Source organism: Coregonus clupeaformis, chromosome 21 (assembly GCF_020615455.1).
Source record: "Coregonus clupeaformis isolate EN_2021a chromosome 21, ASM2061545v1, whole genome shotgun sequence".
NCBI classification, from domain to species: domain Eukaryota; kingdom Metazoa; phylum Chordata; class Actinopteri; order Salmoniformes; family Salmonidae; genus Coregonus; species Coregonus clupeaformis.
The window spans coordinates 46,042,723-46,062,312 of NC_059212.1; the positions used below are offsets into that span (position 1 = coordinate 46,042,723).

General features: G+C 44.8%; 1 protein-coding gene across 2 annotated transcripts; it reads left to right on the forward strand.

Moving 5' to 3' along the window:
• The first annotated feature begins 4,745 nt into the window (after positions 1–4,745).
• Positions 4,746–18,354, forward strand: LOC121534515 (cathepsin Z). Of its 2 annotated transcripts, none has more exons than XM_041841100.2 (6): positions 4,746–4,925; positions 10,421–10,584; positions 10,992–11,171; positions 12,968–13,115; positions 13,434–13,599; positions 17,687–18,354. In XM_041841100.2, exons 1-6 carry the CDS (start codon positions 4,801–4,803, stop codon positions 17,798–17,800), a joined length of 897 nt encoding a protein of 298 aa, XP_041697034.2. In that variant the 5' UTR covers positions 4,746–4,800; the 3' UTR covers positions 17,801–18,354. The 2 variants fall into 2 exon arrangements, with proteins under 2 accessions (XP_041697034.2, XP_045061875.1); XM_045205940.1 differs by lacking the exon at positions 4,746–4,925 and adding an exon at positions 6,783–6,886.
• The last annotated feature ends 1,236 nt before the right edge of the window (positions 18,355–19,590 follow it).

A 19,590-nucleotide genomic window follows, 5' to 3' on the forward strand; every position in this document is an offset into this window, starting at 1 on the left:
GAGAGGGCTCATGACAGAACCCCCCAAGGGACGGCCCCAGAAGTCCCAAGAGCAACACCACGCCGGGCGGGAGGAGGGGAGCCGGAGGAGGGCTAGAACTCCTCCGAACGGTCCGAGCGAACGTCCTCATCCTCGGAGGAAGCCGGAGGGCCGTGGTCGGGAGATGGGACAGGTCCCGAGACAGGATCAGGCACAGGACAGGAAGCCGAGGCGGGCAGGACGGTTAGAGACCCTCTGGGGCGGCCCCTACGGATTGCAGGTTGATCAGGATGCCGTTGGTGGAAAGCGGTGATGGAGTCCTATCCACAATCCGACTAGCTGGCACCCAGGTCCTTTCTTCAGGTCCATAGCCCTCCCAGTCAATGAGGTACTGGAGACCCCTACCCCTCCGTCTGGACCGAAGCAGGCGGCGGACGGTGTAAACCAGACCACCATCGACGAGCCGTGGAGGAGGAGGACAAGGCGCAGCAGGGACCAGCGGACTCCTGGGCACAGGCAGGGGCTGCAGCAATCCGGCTGGGGGCTGGCAGGGACGACTTGTGTTGGTTGCAGATGGGGCAGGCTCGGACGAATTCCGTACATCCTTCCTCGAGAGGGCCACCAGAACCTCTGGGCGAGCAGGTTGTAAGTGCGGGTGGAGCCAGGGTGACAAGCTAGGCGGGAGTCATGTCCCCACTGAACGACCTGGGACCTCAGGTCTTCGGGGGACAAAAGGCGGTCAGCTGGGCAAGTGCTGGGACCTGGCTGGTTACGGAGAGCCTCCAGCACCTGTTCCTCAACAGCCCAGGTCAGAGCTGCAACGATGCAGGGACTTGGCAGAATCGACACCGGGTCCTTGGAGGTCAGGAGCGGAGTTAGTAGGTACTGGCCGAGGGGTAGTGCGGCAAGCAGGCAGGTTCGGTGGCAGTCCTCTCCCCACTCCCTGATCACCCCGGTCACCCAGTCGAGCTGAGGGGTTGTGCCGGCGGAGCCATGGGTAACCCAGGACAGGGTTGGCCTGGAGAGGGGAGCAGGTGAAACTGGATAGTTTCTTGATGGTTTCGGACAGACCCATCGAGACCGGGGCCGTGACATGAGTGACCGATCCGAGTAAGTGTCCAGTCAGTGCCCGGGCAGGAATAGAGGTGTCAAACGGAGGTTCTCCAGTCCCAGTTGGCGTGCCAGCTTGATGTCCATTATGTTGGCTTCGGGCGCCAGAATCCACCAGAGCAGCCAGGGTGTGAGTTGAGTCAGGAGGCGGAGGTGAACTTGCAGCAGGGGTTTGCGGTCGGAGGACTGGATGGTCATTGAACTCAACCGGACTCCCCTATGCCCGGTGAGCTTCGGCCCTTTAAAGGGCAGGTTACCACACGATGTCCATCACCTCCCACAATAGAGGCAGAGGTTTGAGGTGAGCGTCGCTGGCGCTCTGCAGGAGTGAGAGAGGCTCGCCTAATCTCCATAGGCTCAGACTGATCAAGCTGAACTGGGTGAGTGGCGTAGATGACAGGAGCCCAGTCGGATCTCTCCGAATGCCGGTAGTAGGTGGACCTTGGCGCCCCCTCTCTCACGACGACGGGTCTGTATCCCTCTGTCGATCCTGACAGTCAGTGCGATGGCTTCATCAAGAGTGAAGGCAGTTCATGGGAGACCAACTCGTCCTTGATATAGTCAGCCAAACTATGGAAGAACCGCGTCCCACCAGCGATGGTGTGTTCCCAAGAACTTCGTCTAGCCAGGGTTCGGAAGTCGGTGGAATGGTCTGCGACTATACGTCTGCCCTGTCGAATACTGAACAGTTCACTTGAGACGCCTCTGCGGTTGGTGAATCCAGGTCAAATCACCTTCAGCATCTCCTCAGCAAACCGGTCAGAAGGTTGACATGCGGGGGTTTGACGTTCGAACTCTGCTGTTCCCAGAGTCGAGCTCGGCCGTCAGGTGAGTGATGGCATACCCAACCTTAGCCCCCTCCGTGGCGAGGTCCTTGGCTGCAAGGAGAACTGAAGTCGAGCAGCTGGTCAGGAATGGCCGGACCTGGGTAGAATCGCCGTTGAACCGCTCGGGGTTTCCAATCTTGGGGTTCGGAGCAGCGGCTGCAATGACCGGGGCAGGTAACTCGGGGGCAGGGCTGGTGGGCAGACTGGCTGGGGTCAGGTTGGTGAAGAGTTGAATGATCATGGCGAGTTGTTGTTGCTGCTGCTGGGACTGCTGCTGGTGCTGCTGGAACTGCTGATGCTGTTGGTAGATTCGGCCTGAAGCAGAGAGGGTGATGTCGCCGCTCATGCGGCAATCTCTCTCAGTGTGTTCCAGGCGTAGCATGGCGGTGGGTTGCTCAGGTTCTTCGGTTTCCATGTGAGGAAGTGTGCGCTGAGTCCATAATGGTCAGATCGTACTGTCACGGTTCAGACAGACGACAAGAGGACCACAATTACGTCACACCAGAAAGTTTATTTAAACTTAAGGGGAAAGGGATGTAGGGAGTGAGTGAAGGCTCCAGGGGTTATCCCGTCCGATGTGCTGGGTCTGTGCCTCCCCCAGTGGCAGCGATGCGTCCGATGAGCGGTGGTTGGTGGTCCAGAAGTCCTGGGGAGGAAACACAGACACCAACGGCGAAATGAAACCAGGCAGCAGTACAGTTCAAGGAAATCCAAAATACGTAGTAGCAAGGCAGAAGGCTGGTCAGAGTTACCGGGAGGTGAAGAGTAGTCAGGAGTCGTAATGGCAGAAGCAGGTCTGGATCTCCTGAGGCAGAAGAGTATCCAAAAACCAGGCAGGTCCGGGGGTCACAAAACCAGGGTGAGCCAGAAGCGCGAGCAAACAGGTTCCGGTGTGAGCTTTGCAGACGATCTGACACAGGAGAGCTGAAAGACAGGGCTATAAATACTGGGAGAGGTTAGTGGGTAATGCAGGCGCAGCTGTTGCAGAGTAATTAGAGCCGGGAGCAGAGCAGGGACAGGTGGAGCTAGTTAGGCTGAGTAGAGAGAGAGTGGTGAGCAGAGTGGAAACAACTTAAGGTGGTAACCCAGTGGAGTGAGAGGGCTCATGACAAAATACAATACCTAGATCACAAACATAGAATTTCCAGCAAAGATTATTCACGCCCTGATCAAACCAACTATAGACAACAGGCCTCTCAGGGCCAGGGCGTGACAGTATTATCCATGCAAACCTCACAGTGATCACTTCTATTGAGTTAACTGGTACCTTGGTCACCCAGGCAGTGGAACAGAATGTGTATAATAATGTATAACGGTGGATTACATAGTCAACATCAGGTTATGGACTCATTCAAAACTTTTTCTGATGAGTTTGCAGAATCTGTGGGCTTACAGTGACCTCACAAGTTTGTTGGAGAGGAGTGTGTTTAACTGGACTGCTGGACACTTGTACAGCTGGCGAGAGAGGGATATTGCAAATATAGTGATGTTTCAGCCCTCCTTATCAATGGCAGCTTCTTCTACACCTCTGAAGCTAAACATAGTCTCCTGTTGGTACAGTGATAGACTACATTAGTAGTCCGAATACTGTCAGTGTTTTCATCTTCTGGCCTCTGCAGCAGACCATGTAGGTTAGGTTATCTGACCTTGTCTCAATGAAACTAAACTGTAGTGGTAGTCTGTAATATGATGATGATGATGATGATGATGATGATGATGATGATTACAGAAGCAGTGGTGGAAAAAAGTACTTGTGTAAACGTAAAGACACCTTAATAGAAAATATGACTCAAGTAAAAGTGAAAGTCACCCAGTGAAATACTGCTTGAGTAAAAGTCTAAAAGTATTTGGTTTTAAATATACTTAAGTAAGTGTGGTCCTCTGTAGCTCAATTGGTAGAGCATGGTGCTTGTAACGCCAGGGTAGTGGGTTCGATCCCCGGGACCACACATACGTAAAAATGTATGCACACATGACTGTAAGTCGCTTTGGATAAAAGCATCTGCTAAATGGCATATTATATTATAAGTATCAAAAGTAAATGTAATTGCAAAAATATACTTAAGTATCAAAAGTAAAAGTATAAATCATTTCAAATTGCTTATATTAAGCAAACCAGACGGCACCATTTTATTGTTTTTATTTATTTACAGATAGCCAGGGGCACACTCCAACACTCAGACATAATTTACAAACGAAGCATTTGTGTTTAGTGAGTCCACCAGATCAGAGGCAGTAGGGATGACCAGGGATGTTCTCTTGATAAGTGCTTGAATTTGACAATTTTCCTGTCCTGCTAAGCATTCAAAATGTGATGAGTACTTTTGGGTGTCAGGGAAAATGTATTGAGGAAAAATTACATTATTTTCTTTAGGAATGTAGTGAAGTAAAAGTAAAAGTAGTCAAAAATAGAAATAGTAAAATAAAGTACAGATACCCCAAAAAACGACTTAAGTAATACTTTAAAGTATTTTTATTTAAGTACTTTACACCACTGTACATAAGCAATGAGCGGTGTATAATAATAATAATAATATGCCATTTAGCAGACTCTTTTATCCAAAGCGACTTACAGTCATGCGTGCATAAATTTTTTTTTTGTGTGTATGGGTGGTCCCGGGGATCGAACCCACTACCTTGGCGTTACAAGCGCCGTGCTCTACCAGCTGAGCTACAGAGGACCACAGACTATATTGTAAAAGGCTAGTAAAAGAAAATACTGTAAAAGGCTAGTGAACAGTAATAGCGCACTAAAGACCTGAATGAGTTTGGTTATAGTTACATGCCGTGACGCTAGGTGGCAACCGTTCGCATTTACAGCACAGAGCGCGCATTGAACATATCAAGGAAGAAGACGTCAAGGACGAAGAAGAAGTAAAGCAACATGGCGTCTGCTATTCCAATGTTTTTGTTGTCAAATGTATTTTTCATTTTGGAGGCAGCGGATAGCGATCTGATGCTAGGCGCATGCTACAAACCTATCCGGGACGGTAGACCTACATCTGTCAAGTAAGCTGTCGTTGATCAGATAAACTTTTAGAAGAAGAAAATCACCTCAAAGATTTTCTCAGTAGACTACGGTGAAGTTACATAAGGGGGGGGGGTGAATGTTATTTATAATAAGGGTTACATGGAGAAAATCGGACCTCTTCAATTAAAATGGATGGCCATCCCTTTAGCAAAATATATATTGAACAAAAAATATAAATGCAACATTTTAAAAGTGTTGGTCCCATGTTTCATGAGCTGAAATAAAAGATCCCAGAAATGTTCCATACACGCAAAGTTTATTTCTCTGAAATGTTGTGAATTTTTTTTTACATCCCTGTAAGTGAACATTTCTCCTTTGCCAAGATAATCCATCCTCCTGACAGGTGTGGCATATCAAGAAGCTAATTAAACACCATGATCATTACACAGGTGCACCTTGTGCTGGGGACAATAAAAGGCCACTCTAAAATGTACAGTTTTGTCACAACAAAATGCCACAGATGTCTACATATTTGAGGGAGCGTGCAATTGGCATGCTGACTGCAGGAATGTCCACCAGAGCTGTTGCCAGATAATTGAATGTTCATTTCTCTGCTATAAGACGCCTCCAACGTCGTTTTAGAGAATCTGGCAGTATGTCCAACCGGCCTCACAACCGCATACCACGTGTAACCACGCCAGCCCAGGACCTCCACATCCGGCTTCTTCACCTGCGGGATCGTCTGAGACCAGCCACTCCTTGACAGCTGATGAAACTGATGAGTATTTCTGTCTGTAATAAAGCCCTTTTGTGGGGGGAAAACTCATTCTAATTGGCTGGGCCTGGCTCCCAAGTCGGTGTGCCCTGCCCAGTCATGTGAAATCCATAGATTAGGGCCTAATGAATTTATTTCAATTGACTGATTTCCTTATATGAACTGTAACTCAATAAAATCGTTGAAATTGGCGCATGTTGCTTTGGATAAAAGCATCTGCTAAATGGCATATTATATTATAAGTATCAAAAGTAAATGTAATTGCAAAAATATACTTAAGTATCAAAAGTAAAAGTATAAATCATTTCAAATTGCTTATATTAAGCAAACCAGACGGCACCATTTTATTGTTTTTATTTATTTACAGATAGCCAGGGGCACACTCCAACACTCAGACATAATTTACAAACGAAGCATTTGTGTTTAGTGAGTCCACCAGATCAGAGGCAGTAGGGATGACCAGGGATGTTCTCTTGATAAGTGCTTGAATTTGACAATTTTCCTGTCCTGCTAAGCATTCAAAATGTGATGAGTACTTTTGGGTGTCAGGGAAAATGTATTGAGGAAAAATTACATTATTTTCTTTAGGAATGTAGTGAAGTAAAAGTAAAAGTAGTCAAAAATAGAAATAGTAAAATAAAGTACAGATACCCCAAAAAACGACTTAAGTAATACTTTAAAGTATTTTTATTTAAGTACTTTACACCACTGTACATAAGCAATGAGCGGTGTATAATAATAATAATAATATGCCATTTAGCAGACTCTTTTATCCAAAGCGACTTACAGTCATGCGTGCATAAATTTTTTTTTTGTGTGTATGGGTGGTCCCGGGGATCGAACCCACTACCTTGGCGTTACAAGCGCCGTGCTCTACCAGCTGAGCTACAGAGGACCACAGACTATATTGTAAAAGGCTAGTAAAAGAAAATACTGTAAAAGGCTAGTGAACAGTAATAGCGCACTAAAGACCTGAATGAGTTTGGTTATAGTTACATGCCGTGACGCTAGGTGGCAACCGTTCGCATTTACAGCACAGAGCGCGCATTGAACATATCAAGGAAGAAGACGTCAAGGACGAAGAAGAAGTAAAGCAACATGGCGTCTGCTATTCCAATGTTTTTGTTGTCAAATGTATTTTTTCATTTTGGAGGCAGCGGATAGCGATCTGATGCTAGGCGCATGCTACAAACCTATCCGGGACGGTAGACCTACATCTGTCAAGTAAGCTGTCGTTGATCAGATAAACTTTTAGAAGAAGAAAATCACCTCAAAGATTTTCTCAGTAGACTACGGTGAAGTTACATAAGGGGGGGGGGTGAATGTTATTTATAATAAGGGTTACATGGAGAAAATCGGACCTCTTCAATTAAAATGGATGGCCATCCCTTTAGCAAAATATATATTGAACAAAAAATATAAATGCAACATTTTAAAAGTGTTGGTCCCATGTTTCATGAGCTGAAATAAAAGATCCCAGAAATGTTCCATACACGCAAAGTTTATTTCTCTGAAATGTTGTGAATTTTTTTTTTTACATCCCTGTAAGTGAACATTTCTCCTTTGCCAAGATAATCCATCCTCCTGACAGGTGTGGCATATCAAGAAGCTAATTAAACACCATGATCATTACACAGGTGCACCTTGTGCTGGGGACAATAAAAGGCCACTCTAAAATGTACAGTTTTGTCACAACAAAATGCCACAGATGTCTACATATTTGAGGGAGCGTGCAATTGGCATGCTGACTGCAGGAATGTCCACCAGAGCTGTTGCCAGATAATTGAATGTTCATTTCTCTGCTATAAGACGCCTCCAACGTCGTTTTAGAGAATCTGGCAGTATGTCCAACCGGCCTCACAACCGCATACCACGTGTAACCACGCCAGCCCAGGACCTCCACATCCGGCTTCTTCACCTGCGGGATCGTCTGAGACCAGCCACTCCTTGACAGCTGATGAAACTGATGAGTATTTCTGTCTGTAATAAAGCCCTTTTGTGGGGGAAAACTCATTCTAATTGGCTGGGCCTGGCTCCCAAGTCGGTGTGCCCCTGCCCAGTCATGTGAAATCCATAGATTAGGGCCTAATGAATTTATTTCAATTGACTGATTTCCTTATATGAACTGTAACTCAATAAAATCGTTGAAATTGGCGCATGTTGCGTTTCTATTTCTGTTCAGTATATTTGAGCAAACCCTGAACGGTTGAAAAAAACAAACACATGACCCTCCCCTATACTCAAAATAATAATTAAAACATGAAGTGGATAGCAGAGAACATGCCTACTGTTTACCCTCACTTCTTGGACCGCGAAGTGATAGGCCACACAAGCTCACAGAACGGCACCGCCCATTGCTGAAGCGCGTAATGCGTAAAAACCGTCTGTCCTCGGTTGCAACACACGAGTTCCAAACTGCCTCTGAAAGCAACATCAGCACAAGAACTGAAATGGGTTTCCATGGCCGAGCAGCCGCACACAAGCCTAAGATCACCGTGCGCAATGCCAAGTGGTGTAAAGCTCACCGCCGTTGGACTCTGGAGTAGTGGAAACGCGTTCTCTGGAGTGATGACTCACGCTTCACCATCTGGCAGTCCGAAGGACGAATCTGGGTTTGGCGGATGCCAGGAGAACGCTACCTGCCCCAATGCATAGTGCCGACTGTAGAGTTTGGTGGAGGAGGAATAATGGTCTGGGGCTGTTTTTCATGGTTCGGGCTAGGCCCCTTAGTTCCAGTGAAGGGAAATCTTAACGCTACAGCATACAATGACATTCTAGACGATTCTGTGCTTCCAACTTTGTGGCAACAGTTTGGGGAAGTCCCTTTCCTGTTTCAGCATGACAATGCCCCCGTGCACAAAGCGATGTCCATACAGAAATGGTTTGTCGAGATAGGTGTGGAAGAACTTGACTGCCCTGCACAGAGCCCTGACCTCAACCTCATCGAACACCTTTGTGATGAATTGGAACGCATCGCCCAACATCAGTGCCCGACCTCACTAATGCTCCTGTGGCTGAATGGAAGCAAGTCCCCGCAGCAATGTTCCAACATCTAGTGGAAAGCCTTCCCAGAAGAGTGGAGGCAGTTATAGCAGCAAAGGGGGGACCAACTCCATGTTAATGAGATGTTTGACGAGCAGGTGTCCACATACAGTCCTGGTTTGAACTTAACAGCCCTTCACTGACACGGAGGTAGGCTATTTAAATAGTGCATGGTGGGTGGAGGAATTGACAGACACATCTATGGATATAGCAGCCTATAGCCTCATTTCCTCTGTCAAACAGGAAGGCCTACCTCTTATTTCTTAAATAGGAAGAAATAGGCTCGAAATAGGCTCCAACACAAAGCCCTCTTGTTAGTAGAGTCTTATTAAAATGAAGACTGTTTAAATGAATTATGCCTACTCGAATTTGCCTACTTTCAGCACCTTGAGCTGTCAATTTTCGATTGATTGTGGCTGCTGCTTCAAGTTTCAGCACCACAATACTAGACTCTGGCTTATTGTGAGGACAATAACTCTGATAAATGCATCATGGACAATAAACATATTTTTATTTAAATCAATTATAGTAGTAGAAAGCTATCAAAGTTGACCTCCAGTCCTCCTTCTCATCTTGGCGCTCTCCTTCTCTAACTAAACAGAACATAGGCTATAGGTTAGTCCGTGCGCAAGATAGTGCAGTTTTTGGGACTAGGCCTAATCATAAATTATTTTCTGAAGAAGCCTTTGACTCTCCTCCTGAACTACCACCGTAGCCCCACACAGCACAGCCATTGGTTAGGCATCACACAAAAACGTTTTTATTAGCAAGAGCAGAGCAGGTCAGGGGCTCAGGGTTGGAATATCCATTGCAGTTTGTAATGCAGCCTAGTTTTATTTACACCATCCCAGCAGCGCAAAAGACTCAGGAAGGAAGTTAATTTTCTTAGAACTATAACTTTGCTATGTGCCTCTATGAGAATGCACTGTATAGCCTATTGTTAGATTAATTTGTATTTTAAGAATAATGACTAAAGGATTTCACCCCAAATACAGTATAAATGTGTGAACGGTGTTAATTGTTATAATGTAGTGGCAACCCACGAACAGAGGGGGGCGGGAGAAAGCATTCCAGGGTGAAGGGGACTGAGAAGCTGTGAAAAGGTGGGCGGAGCAAAGTGCCTTTGTGTGTTAAAGGGATATAAAAGCTGTATGTATGTTTTTTGGCGCCAGAGCTCTCCACGAATAAAAATACAGATCATTCTTGCTGGTTGTGGACCTTGAATCATTTATGATTAAAACCAGAGCCTTACAACCTCTGGTAATGATTCAAGCTTAGGTTGAATTAGAGATAGAAATTCTCGTGACACCAATAGGCTATGGATCATTTGATTGAGACCACACTAAATAGCCTGTAAGCGCATTTGATATTGCGCGCCCAGCGGAGAATCAGAGATGAGGGGCGGCATCAGAGATGAGGTGTGGCATCGGGCACACATCCATATATAGCCTAATAAGCTACTAATTCTAAAACACTGAGAAATATAGAAATTACATCAATTACAAATTACATAACCCTCCCCTGGACTAGATTTAAAAAAAATACTAAATCCTCCCCTTGACTGAAATGGCAAAAGCATGACCCTCCCCCATTTTCCTCCAGGTCCCCATTCTGTAAATTTCGATCCATCCCTAAACAGTGTTTGTCAACCAACTCCAATACTTTGAATCTGTATCTGTTAAGGGATGAGACATGTTATTCTTCTCCATTTCCCAGGACATATCCCCGACCCCATGAATACCTTAATGTGTCTGAGCTGCCAGCGTTTTGGGACTGGAGGAACATTGAGGGGAAAAACTATGCGAGCATCACGCGGAACCAGCACATTCCACAGTACTGCGGCTCGTGCTGGGCCATGGGAGCTAGCAGTGCGATTGCCGGTAATTTCCCTCCACAATCATATACAATGTTGCCAAATTAAACTCCTCCAATAATACGCATTTTACTATTTTTTGGACTGGTATAACTCATTCCAACTTGTTACATTTGTAACAACATTGTAACAATTAACTTAACATGAACAATTAACTTGTTACAATGTAACAAATCACAAGCTGTCGTTACATTGTTACAAATGTCTCTCAGTCAGCTCTTTGTGTTGACATTTGTGTGTAAGCTAGCTAGTTCCTCATGGAGTATTATATTTTTTTGCATAAGAAAAATGTATTTTTACAGGCTAAACCTTTTTATCATAAGTGATCTAATAGATGTATGTCAAGTTCTGATCAATAATGTGCCTCTATCATATCAATACATTTGATGAAGTTTTTTTTTTTTTTTTTTTCAGACCGTATCAACATCAAGCGTGGTGGCATGTGGCCGTCAGCCTACCTGTCTGTCCAGAACGTGATAGACTGTGGCCATGCTGGGTCCTGCTACGGAGGAGACCACACATTGGTGTACCAATACGCTCACCAGAAGGGCATCCCTGACGAGACATGCAACAACTATCAGGCTAAGAACCAAAGTAGGGCCCTATAACATGGAATTTTAACATTATCCTGCGTTTCTATTGCAATGTTATGCATCTTGTTGTGGTTTGTGCTAGTCCCTCATAACAGCTGATTTGGTTCTGGGTGATTAGAGTTTAGTTTTGCTAACAATGTTTCTGTAGGCACTAGTTCAAAGCAGTGCACTATGGGGAATAGGGTGCATGGATTGTTCATAGCATCGTCACTCATCCATGTGCATAATTTCCATTTCACAAATACTCTTTGGCAGTTTACATTACATTATCCATCACTCACCCTGTTCAACCAGTTTACAATACATGATCCATCACTCACCCTGTTCAACCAGTTTACATTACATTATCCATCACTCACCCTGTTCAACCAGTTTACATTACATTATCCATCACTCACCCTGTTCAACCAGTTTACATTACATTATCCATCACTCACCCTGTTCAACCAGTTTACAATACATGATCCATCACTCACCCTGTTCAACCAGTTTACAATACATTATCCATCACTCACCCTGTTCAACCAGTTTACATTACATTATCCATCACTTACCCTGTTCAATCAGTTTACATTATCCATCACTCACCTTTGTGATCTCTATGTTCTACAATGTGAGCTGTTCAAAGATTGATCTCTATGTTCTACAGTATGAGGTGTTCAACCAGTGATCTCAATGTTCTACATAGTGTGAGATGTTCAACCAGTGATCTCTATGTTCTACAGAATGTCAGCTGTTCAACCAGTGATCTCTATGTTCTACAGAGTGTCAGCTGTTCAACCAGTGATCTCTATGTTCTACAGAGTGAGCTGTTCAACCAGTGATCTCTATGTTCTACAGAGTGAGCTGTTCAACCAGTGATCTCTATGTTCTACAGTGTCAGCTGTTCAACCAGTGATCTCTATGTTCTACAGTGTCAGCTGTTCAACCAGTGATCTCTATGTTCTACAGAGTGTCAGCTGTTCAACCAGTGATCTCTATGTTCTACAGTGTCAGCTGTTCAACCAGTGATCTCTATGTTCTACAGAGTGTCAGCTGTTCAACCAGTGATCTCTATGTTCTACAGCGTGTCAGCTGTTCAACCAGTGATCTCTATGTTCTACATAGTGTGAGATGTTCAACCAGTGATCTCTATGTTCTACAGTGTCAGCTGTTCAACCAGTGATCTCTATGTTCTACAGTGTCAGCTGTTCAACCAGTGATCTCTATGTTCTACAGTGTCAGCTGTTCAACCAGTGATCTCTATGTTCTACAGAGTGTCAGCTGTTCAACCAGTGATCTCTATGTTCTACATAGTGTGAGATGTTCAACCAGTGATCTCTATGTTCTACAGAGTGTCAGCTGTTCAACCAGTGATCTCTATGTTCTACAGAGTGTCAGCTGTTCAACCAGTGATCTCTATGTTCTACAGTGTCAGCTGTTCAACCAGTGATCTCTATGTTCTACAGAGTGTCAGCTGTTCAACCAGTGATCTCTATGTTCTACAGAGTGTCAGCTGTTCAACCAGTGATCTCTATGTTCTACAGAGTGTCAGCTGTTCAACCAGTGATCTCTATGTTCTACAGAGTGTCAGCTGTTCAACCAGTGATCTCTATGTTCTACAGAGTGTCAGCTGTTCAACCAGTGATCTCTATGTTCTACAGAGTGTCAGCTGTTCAACCAGTGATCTCTATGTTCTACAGAGTGTCAGCTGTTCAACCAGTGATCTCTATGTTCTACAGTGTCAGCTGTTCAACCAGTGATCTCTATGTTCTACAGAGTGTCAGCTGTTCAACCAGTGATCTCTATGTTCTACAGAGTGTCAGCTGTTCAACCAGTGTGGGACGTGTTCCTCTGATGCGTGTGCTGTGGTGCAGAACTACACCCTGTGGAAGGTAGGAGACTACGGGGAGGTGTCAGGACGAAACAAGATGAAGGCGGAGATATACACCAACGGACCAATCAGGTGAGTAGAGATCAGTGATCTTCGGTTAGTCACGTTAACATGTCTGTCAATCAGAAGAACAAAATCCTAAGCAAAAGTTATTTAAATAGTCATGAAGAAGAACATTTTTGAAAATAGCAGTTTCCCTTTTTGAATCTCAAAATGATACAATCTTTTTTGATATCAACAAAACGGCAGCGTCCGATTTAGCCTTGAGTTAGAGATCCGGTAGGGGACTGTGCTTGAATGTATAATGTTACTAATACGTATGTGTATCACATGTAGTAAAATATAACTTGTTTTGAATAGTTTTTCCTCACATTGTGTCCCCCTCCTCAGCTGTGGTGTGATGGCTACGAAGGGTCTGGAGGCGTATAGTGGTGGTGTGTTTGCTGAGTTCCACCCCCTGTCTCTAATGAACCATATCATCTCAGTAGCAGGCTGGGGGGTGACGGAGGACGGGACAGAGTACTGGGTGGTCCGCAACTCCTGGGGAGAGCCTTGGGTTAGTCTCTCTTGGACAATACATTCATTATCCATTCATTGTTACACTTGTATGGAATATCTACACATTGAAAGACTGGACAACATACACAATATATACAAAAGTATGTGGACACCCCTTCAGATTAGTGGATTCGGGCTATTTCAGCCACACCCGTTGCTGACAGGTGTATAAAATCGAGCACGCAGCCATGCAATCTCCATAGACAAACATTGGCAGTGGAATGGCCTTACTGAAGAGCTCAGTGACTTTCAACGTTCCCAAAAAGATGTCTGGGTTTAAACATCTTCTATTGTACAGAAAGTGAATAGCTTATTCAATTGATAGTGACATAATTAGATTACTTCCCAAGCAAAGTCACATGTTTGTCTCCTCGGCTATAGAAGGTTGTAGCTCCGCCTCTGAACATCAAAGAAACGAAACAATGATCTCTGTCCTCGGTTGCAACACTCACTTCCGAGTTCCAAACTTCCTCTGGAAGCAATGTCAGCACAATAACTGTTCGTCAGGAGCTTCATGAAATGGGTTTCCATGGCCGAGGAGCTGCACACAAGCCTAAGATCACGATGCACAATGCCAAGCGTTGGCTGGAGTGGTGTAAAGCTCGCCGCCATTGGACTCTGGAGCAGTGGAAAAGCGTTCTCAGGAGTGATAAATCACGCATCACCATCTGGTAGTCCGACGGACTAATCTGGGTTTGGCGGATGCCAGGAGAACGCTACCTGCCCCAATGCATAGTGCCAACTGTAAAGTTTGGTGGAGGAGAAATCAAATCAAATGTATTGGTCACATACACATGGTTAGCAGATGTTATTGCGAGTGTAGCGAAATGCTTGTGCTTCTAGTTCCAACAGTGCAGAAATATCTAGCAAGTAATATCTAACAGTTCCACAACAAATACCTAATACACACAAATCTAAGTAAAGGAATGGAATAAGAATATATAAATATATGGATGAGCAAAGTCATTATCAGAGCAGCATAGGCTAAGATGCAATAGATAGTATAGAATACAGTATATACATATGAGATGGGTAATGCAAGATATGTAAACATTAGTAAAGTGACTAGTGTTCAATTTATTAAAGTGGCCAGTGATTTTCAAGTCTGTATGTAGGTAGCAGCCTCTCTGTGCTAGTGATGGCTGTTTAACAGTCTTGAGATAGAAACTGTTTTTCAGTCTCTCGGTCCCAGCTTTGATGCACCTGTACTGACCTCACCTTCTGGATGATAGCGGGGTGAACAGGCAGTGACTCGGGTGGTAGTTGTCCTTGATTCTCTTTTTGGCCTTCCTGTGACGTCGGGTGCTGTAGGTGTCCTGGAGGGCGGGTAGTTTGCCCCCGGTAATGCGTTCGGCAGACCGCACCACCCTCTGGAGAGCCCTGTGGTTGTGGGCGGTGCAGTTGCCGTACCAGGCGGTGATACAGCCCGACAGGATGCTCTCAATTGTGCATCTGTAAACGTTTGTGGGTTTTAGGTGGACAGGCCACATTTCTTCAGCCTCCTGAGGTTGAAGAGACGCTGTTGCACCTTCTTCACCACACTGTCTGTGTGGGTGGACCATTTCAGATTGTCAGGGATGTGTACGCCAAGGAACTTGAAGCTTTCCACCTTCTCCACTGCGGTCCCGTCGATGTGGATAGGGGGGTGCACCCTCTGCTGTTTCCTGAAGTCCACGATCATCTCCTTTGTTTTGTTGATGTTGAGTGAGAGGTTATTTTCCTGGCACCACACTCCCAGAGCCCTCACCTCCTCCCTGTAGGCGGTCTCGTCATTGTTGGTAATCAAGCCTACTACTGTTGTGTTTCCTACCTTCACCACCTGGGGGCGGCCCGTTAGGAAGTCCAGGACCCAGTTGCACAGGGCAGGGTTGAGACCCAGGGCCTCAAGCTTGATGATGAGCTTGGAGGGTACTATGGTGTTGAATGCTGAGCTATAGTCAATGAACAGCATTCTTACATAGATATTCCTCTTGTCCAGATGGGATAGGGCAGTGTGCAGTGTGATGGCGATTGCATCGTCTGTGGACCTATTGGGGCGGTATGCAAATGTAGGTGGTTCTAGGGTGACAGGTAAGGTAGAGGTGATATGATCCTTAACTAGCCTCTCAAAGCACTTCATGATGACAGAGGTGAGTGCTACGGGGCGATAGTCATTTAGTTCAGTTACCTTTGCATTCTTGGGTACAGGAACAATGGTGGCCATCTTGAAGCATGTGGGAACAGCAGACTGGGATAGGGAGAGATTGAATATGTTGGTAAACACACCAGTCAGCTGGTCTGCGCATGCTCTGAGGACGCGGCTAGGAATGCCGTCTGGGCCGGCAGCCTTGCTCACGTCGTCCACGGAGAAGGAGAGCCCACAGTCCTTGGTAGCGTGCCGCGTCGGTGGCACTGTGTTATCCTCAAAGCGGGCGAAGAAGGTGTTTAGCTTGTCTGGCAGCAAGATGTCGGTGTCCGCGATGTGGCTGGTTTTCCTATTGTAGTCCGTGATTGTCTGTAAACCCGGACACATACACTACCGGTCAAACGTTTTAGAACACCTACTCATTCAAGGGTTTTTCTTTATTTTTACTATTTTCTACATTGTAGAATAATAGTGAAGACATCAAAACTAGGAAATAATTGTGACTCCACTTTGTCTCGATATTGACGTTTTGCCTGTTTGATTGCCTTGCGGAGGGAACGACCACTCTGTTTGTATTCTGCCATATTCCCCGTCACCTTGCCATGGTTAAATGCGGTGGTTCGCTTCCTTATAAACCCATTCACCGAATCAGCGTATACGTCTATATTATTCTCAGAGGCTACCCGGAACATATCCCAGTCCGCGTGAAAACAATCTTGAAGCGTGGATTCCGATTGGTCAGACCAGCGTTGAATAGTCCTAAGCACAGGTGCTTCCTGTTTGAGTTTCTGCCTATAGGAAGGGAGGAGCAAAATGGAGTCGTGGTCAGATTTGCCGAAAGGAGGGCGGGGGAGGGCCTTGTATGCATAGCGGAAATGAGTGTAACAATGGTCCAGCGTTTTTCCAGCGCTAGTACTACAGTCAATATGCTGATAGAATTTAGGTAGCCTTTTTCTCAAATTTGCTTTGTTAAAATCCCCAGCTACAATAAATGCAGCCTCAGGATATGTGGTTTCCAGTTTGCATAAGGTCCAGTGAAGTTCCTTGAGGGCCGTCGTGGTATCGGCTTGAGGGGGGATATACACGGCCGTGACTATAACCGAAGAGAATTCTCTTGGGAGGTAATACGGTCGGCATTTGATTGTGAGGAATTCTAGGTCAGGTGAACAAAATTACTTGAGTTCCTGTATGTTGTTACAATTACACAATGAGTCGTTAGTCATGAAACGTACCCCCCCACCCCTCTTCTTCCTGGAGAGATGTTTATTCCTGTCTGCGCGATGTACTGAGAACCCAGCTGGCTGTATGGACGGGGACAGTATATCCCAGATCGAGGGAGATTATCAGTGGTCTTGTATGTCTTCCATTTCCTAATAATTGCTCCCACAGTTGATTTCTTCAAACCAAGCTGCTTACCTATTGCAGATTCAGTCTTCCCAGCCTGGTGCAGGTCTACAATTTTGTTTCTGGTGTCCTTTGACAGCTCTTTGGTCTTGGCCATAGTGGAGTTTGGAGTGTGACTGTTTGAGGTTGTGGACAGGTGTCTTTTATACTGATAACAAGTTCAAACAGGTGCCATTAATACAGGTAACGAGTGGAGGACAGAAGAGCCTCTTAAAGAAGAAGTCACAGGTCTGTGAGAGCCAGAAATCTTGCTTGTTTGTAGGTGACCAAATACTTATTTTCCACCATCATTTGCAAATAAATTCATTAAAAATCCTACAATGTGATTTTCTGGATAGTTTTTTCTTAATTTGTCTGTCATAGTTGACGTGTACCTATGATGAAAATTACAGACCTCTTTCATCTTTTTAAGTGGGAGAACTTGCACAATTGGTGGCTGACTAAATACTTTTTTTCCCCCACTGTACATCTATACATCTATACATCTATATCTATACATCTATACATGTGTAACAGTGTAACATGTAGGGTAACAGTGTTTGTTTTGTGTTTGCAGGGAGAGTACGGCTGGGCGAGGATCGTGACCAGTGCTTATAAAGGAGGGAAAGGCAACTGGTACAACCTGGCCATTGAGAAGAGCTGTGCCTACGGAGACCCCATCATTACCTAGAGGAAAGGAGGAAGGAAGGAACTGAGTCTGATTTCTGTGGTATCATAACAATCAGCTGGCTGACCGGAGGGTTGGACCTGATCATTACTGAACATTAATATTGGAGAATAATGTGTGTCACTCAAACAGTTGACCAGTTCTGCAGTTCTGGTGTCAAATGGTGTCACATAGTAGGAGATTGGAGTTGATGGGGAGAACGTTAGGAAGATCTGGGCTCGTATTAGAGTTGGAGCGCTGATCTGGGATCAGTATTGCCTTTTAGATCGTAATGAATAAGATTACATGGACAGTGGGAACTGTTCCTCAGATCAGCACTCCTGCTCTGAAATGCTTTATGAATACGGCAAGGCCTTGGCTTTCAGCTCAACTCATGGGTCCTGCGACAGACTACTTTCAGCTCAACTCAGTGTAAACATATGAAGGTCCTGTGACAGCACTGAAACGCTGTCAAACACAACTACACTGAACCACACTGCACACTAATTCTGGCCTATTTGAATGATGTTATTAACACATTTTTTTTTGAAAGAATAAACAATGATTTAGCCTTTTCATTTGGTTTGTAGTTTGTACAGCAAAACATGGATCTAACAAACCGGATAATCTGGATAATCTGGTTAGGTACATTACGCTCCTGATCTTTTCTTAGATTGGCTAGTTTGTCAATCTGAGAGGCCAAGTCCTGATGGTCAAATCCCAGATTCAAACTAATCTGTAGGTCGAGGCTGTTGTCGTTAGTTTAGCAAATTAGACAGCCGCTCTAAAGACGTTAATCTCATTTAAAGGCCCAGTGCATTCAGAAACGTGATTTTCCTGTGTTTTATATATATATTTCCACACTATGAGGTTGGAATAATACTGTGAAATTAAGAAAATTATGATCATGTCCTTTTAGTGTAAGAGCTGTTTGAAAAGGCCGCCTGAAATTTCTGCCTGTTTTGGTGGGATGGAGTTTTGGCCTGCCTGGTGACCCCACCTGGCAGTATATTTGTTAAAAGACCAATAAGAAAGACAGTTCCAAACCTCTCTGCCAATAACAGGTAGTTTTCAGCTTTCACTTCCTCACTCAGACCACTCCCAGACAGTCCTAGCAAAAATTATTGTTTGAGAAATTGCTCTTTGCAAAGAAGCTATTTCTGTTTCTTTTTGACCATTTTAGCTGATAATCACAGTAAGGTACTTAATTGTTACCCAGAAATGATTTGATATTGAGATAAAAACACCTGCATTGGACCTTTAATTGGTTAGATGGAGTTCTCCATCACAATACCATAACAGCATTATAGCCTTACATGCTGACCAAACCTGCCAAGTTGCATGCGCAAGCGTTGCAAAAATAAATCTACACATACATGCTATTCAATAGTTTCATCCAAACTGCTCGCGAGCATCAACGGACATCTGCGTAGCCAGGTCTAAAATAGAACTTGGTTCAATTTTAGAGGCTTGAGATGCTGCAAGTCTTGTTTGTTTAATTTAGCAGCGAAACCGAAGGTGCGCAACTATAGGGGCAAAACAGACGCGGTTGGCTTAGATTGTTGAATACATGTAAACTATATTTATTCTCCAATGTTTATTGAAAACATAAATAAAGTTGCACAATGAGCAGTTGTCTCTCAAATACATAGTTACAGCTGTTGGTTAGCTAGCTAGCGAAATTTTGCCATATTAGCATTGACACGAAATCAGTCAAAACACCTCAAAACAAGACATGGTATCAAGAACAAGATGAAACTAGCTGAGATGAGCCACTTATGATTCCCCACACGGCAGTTTCTTGTCATTCTTGG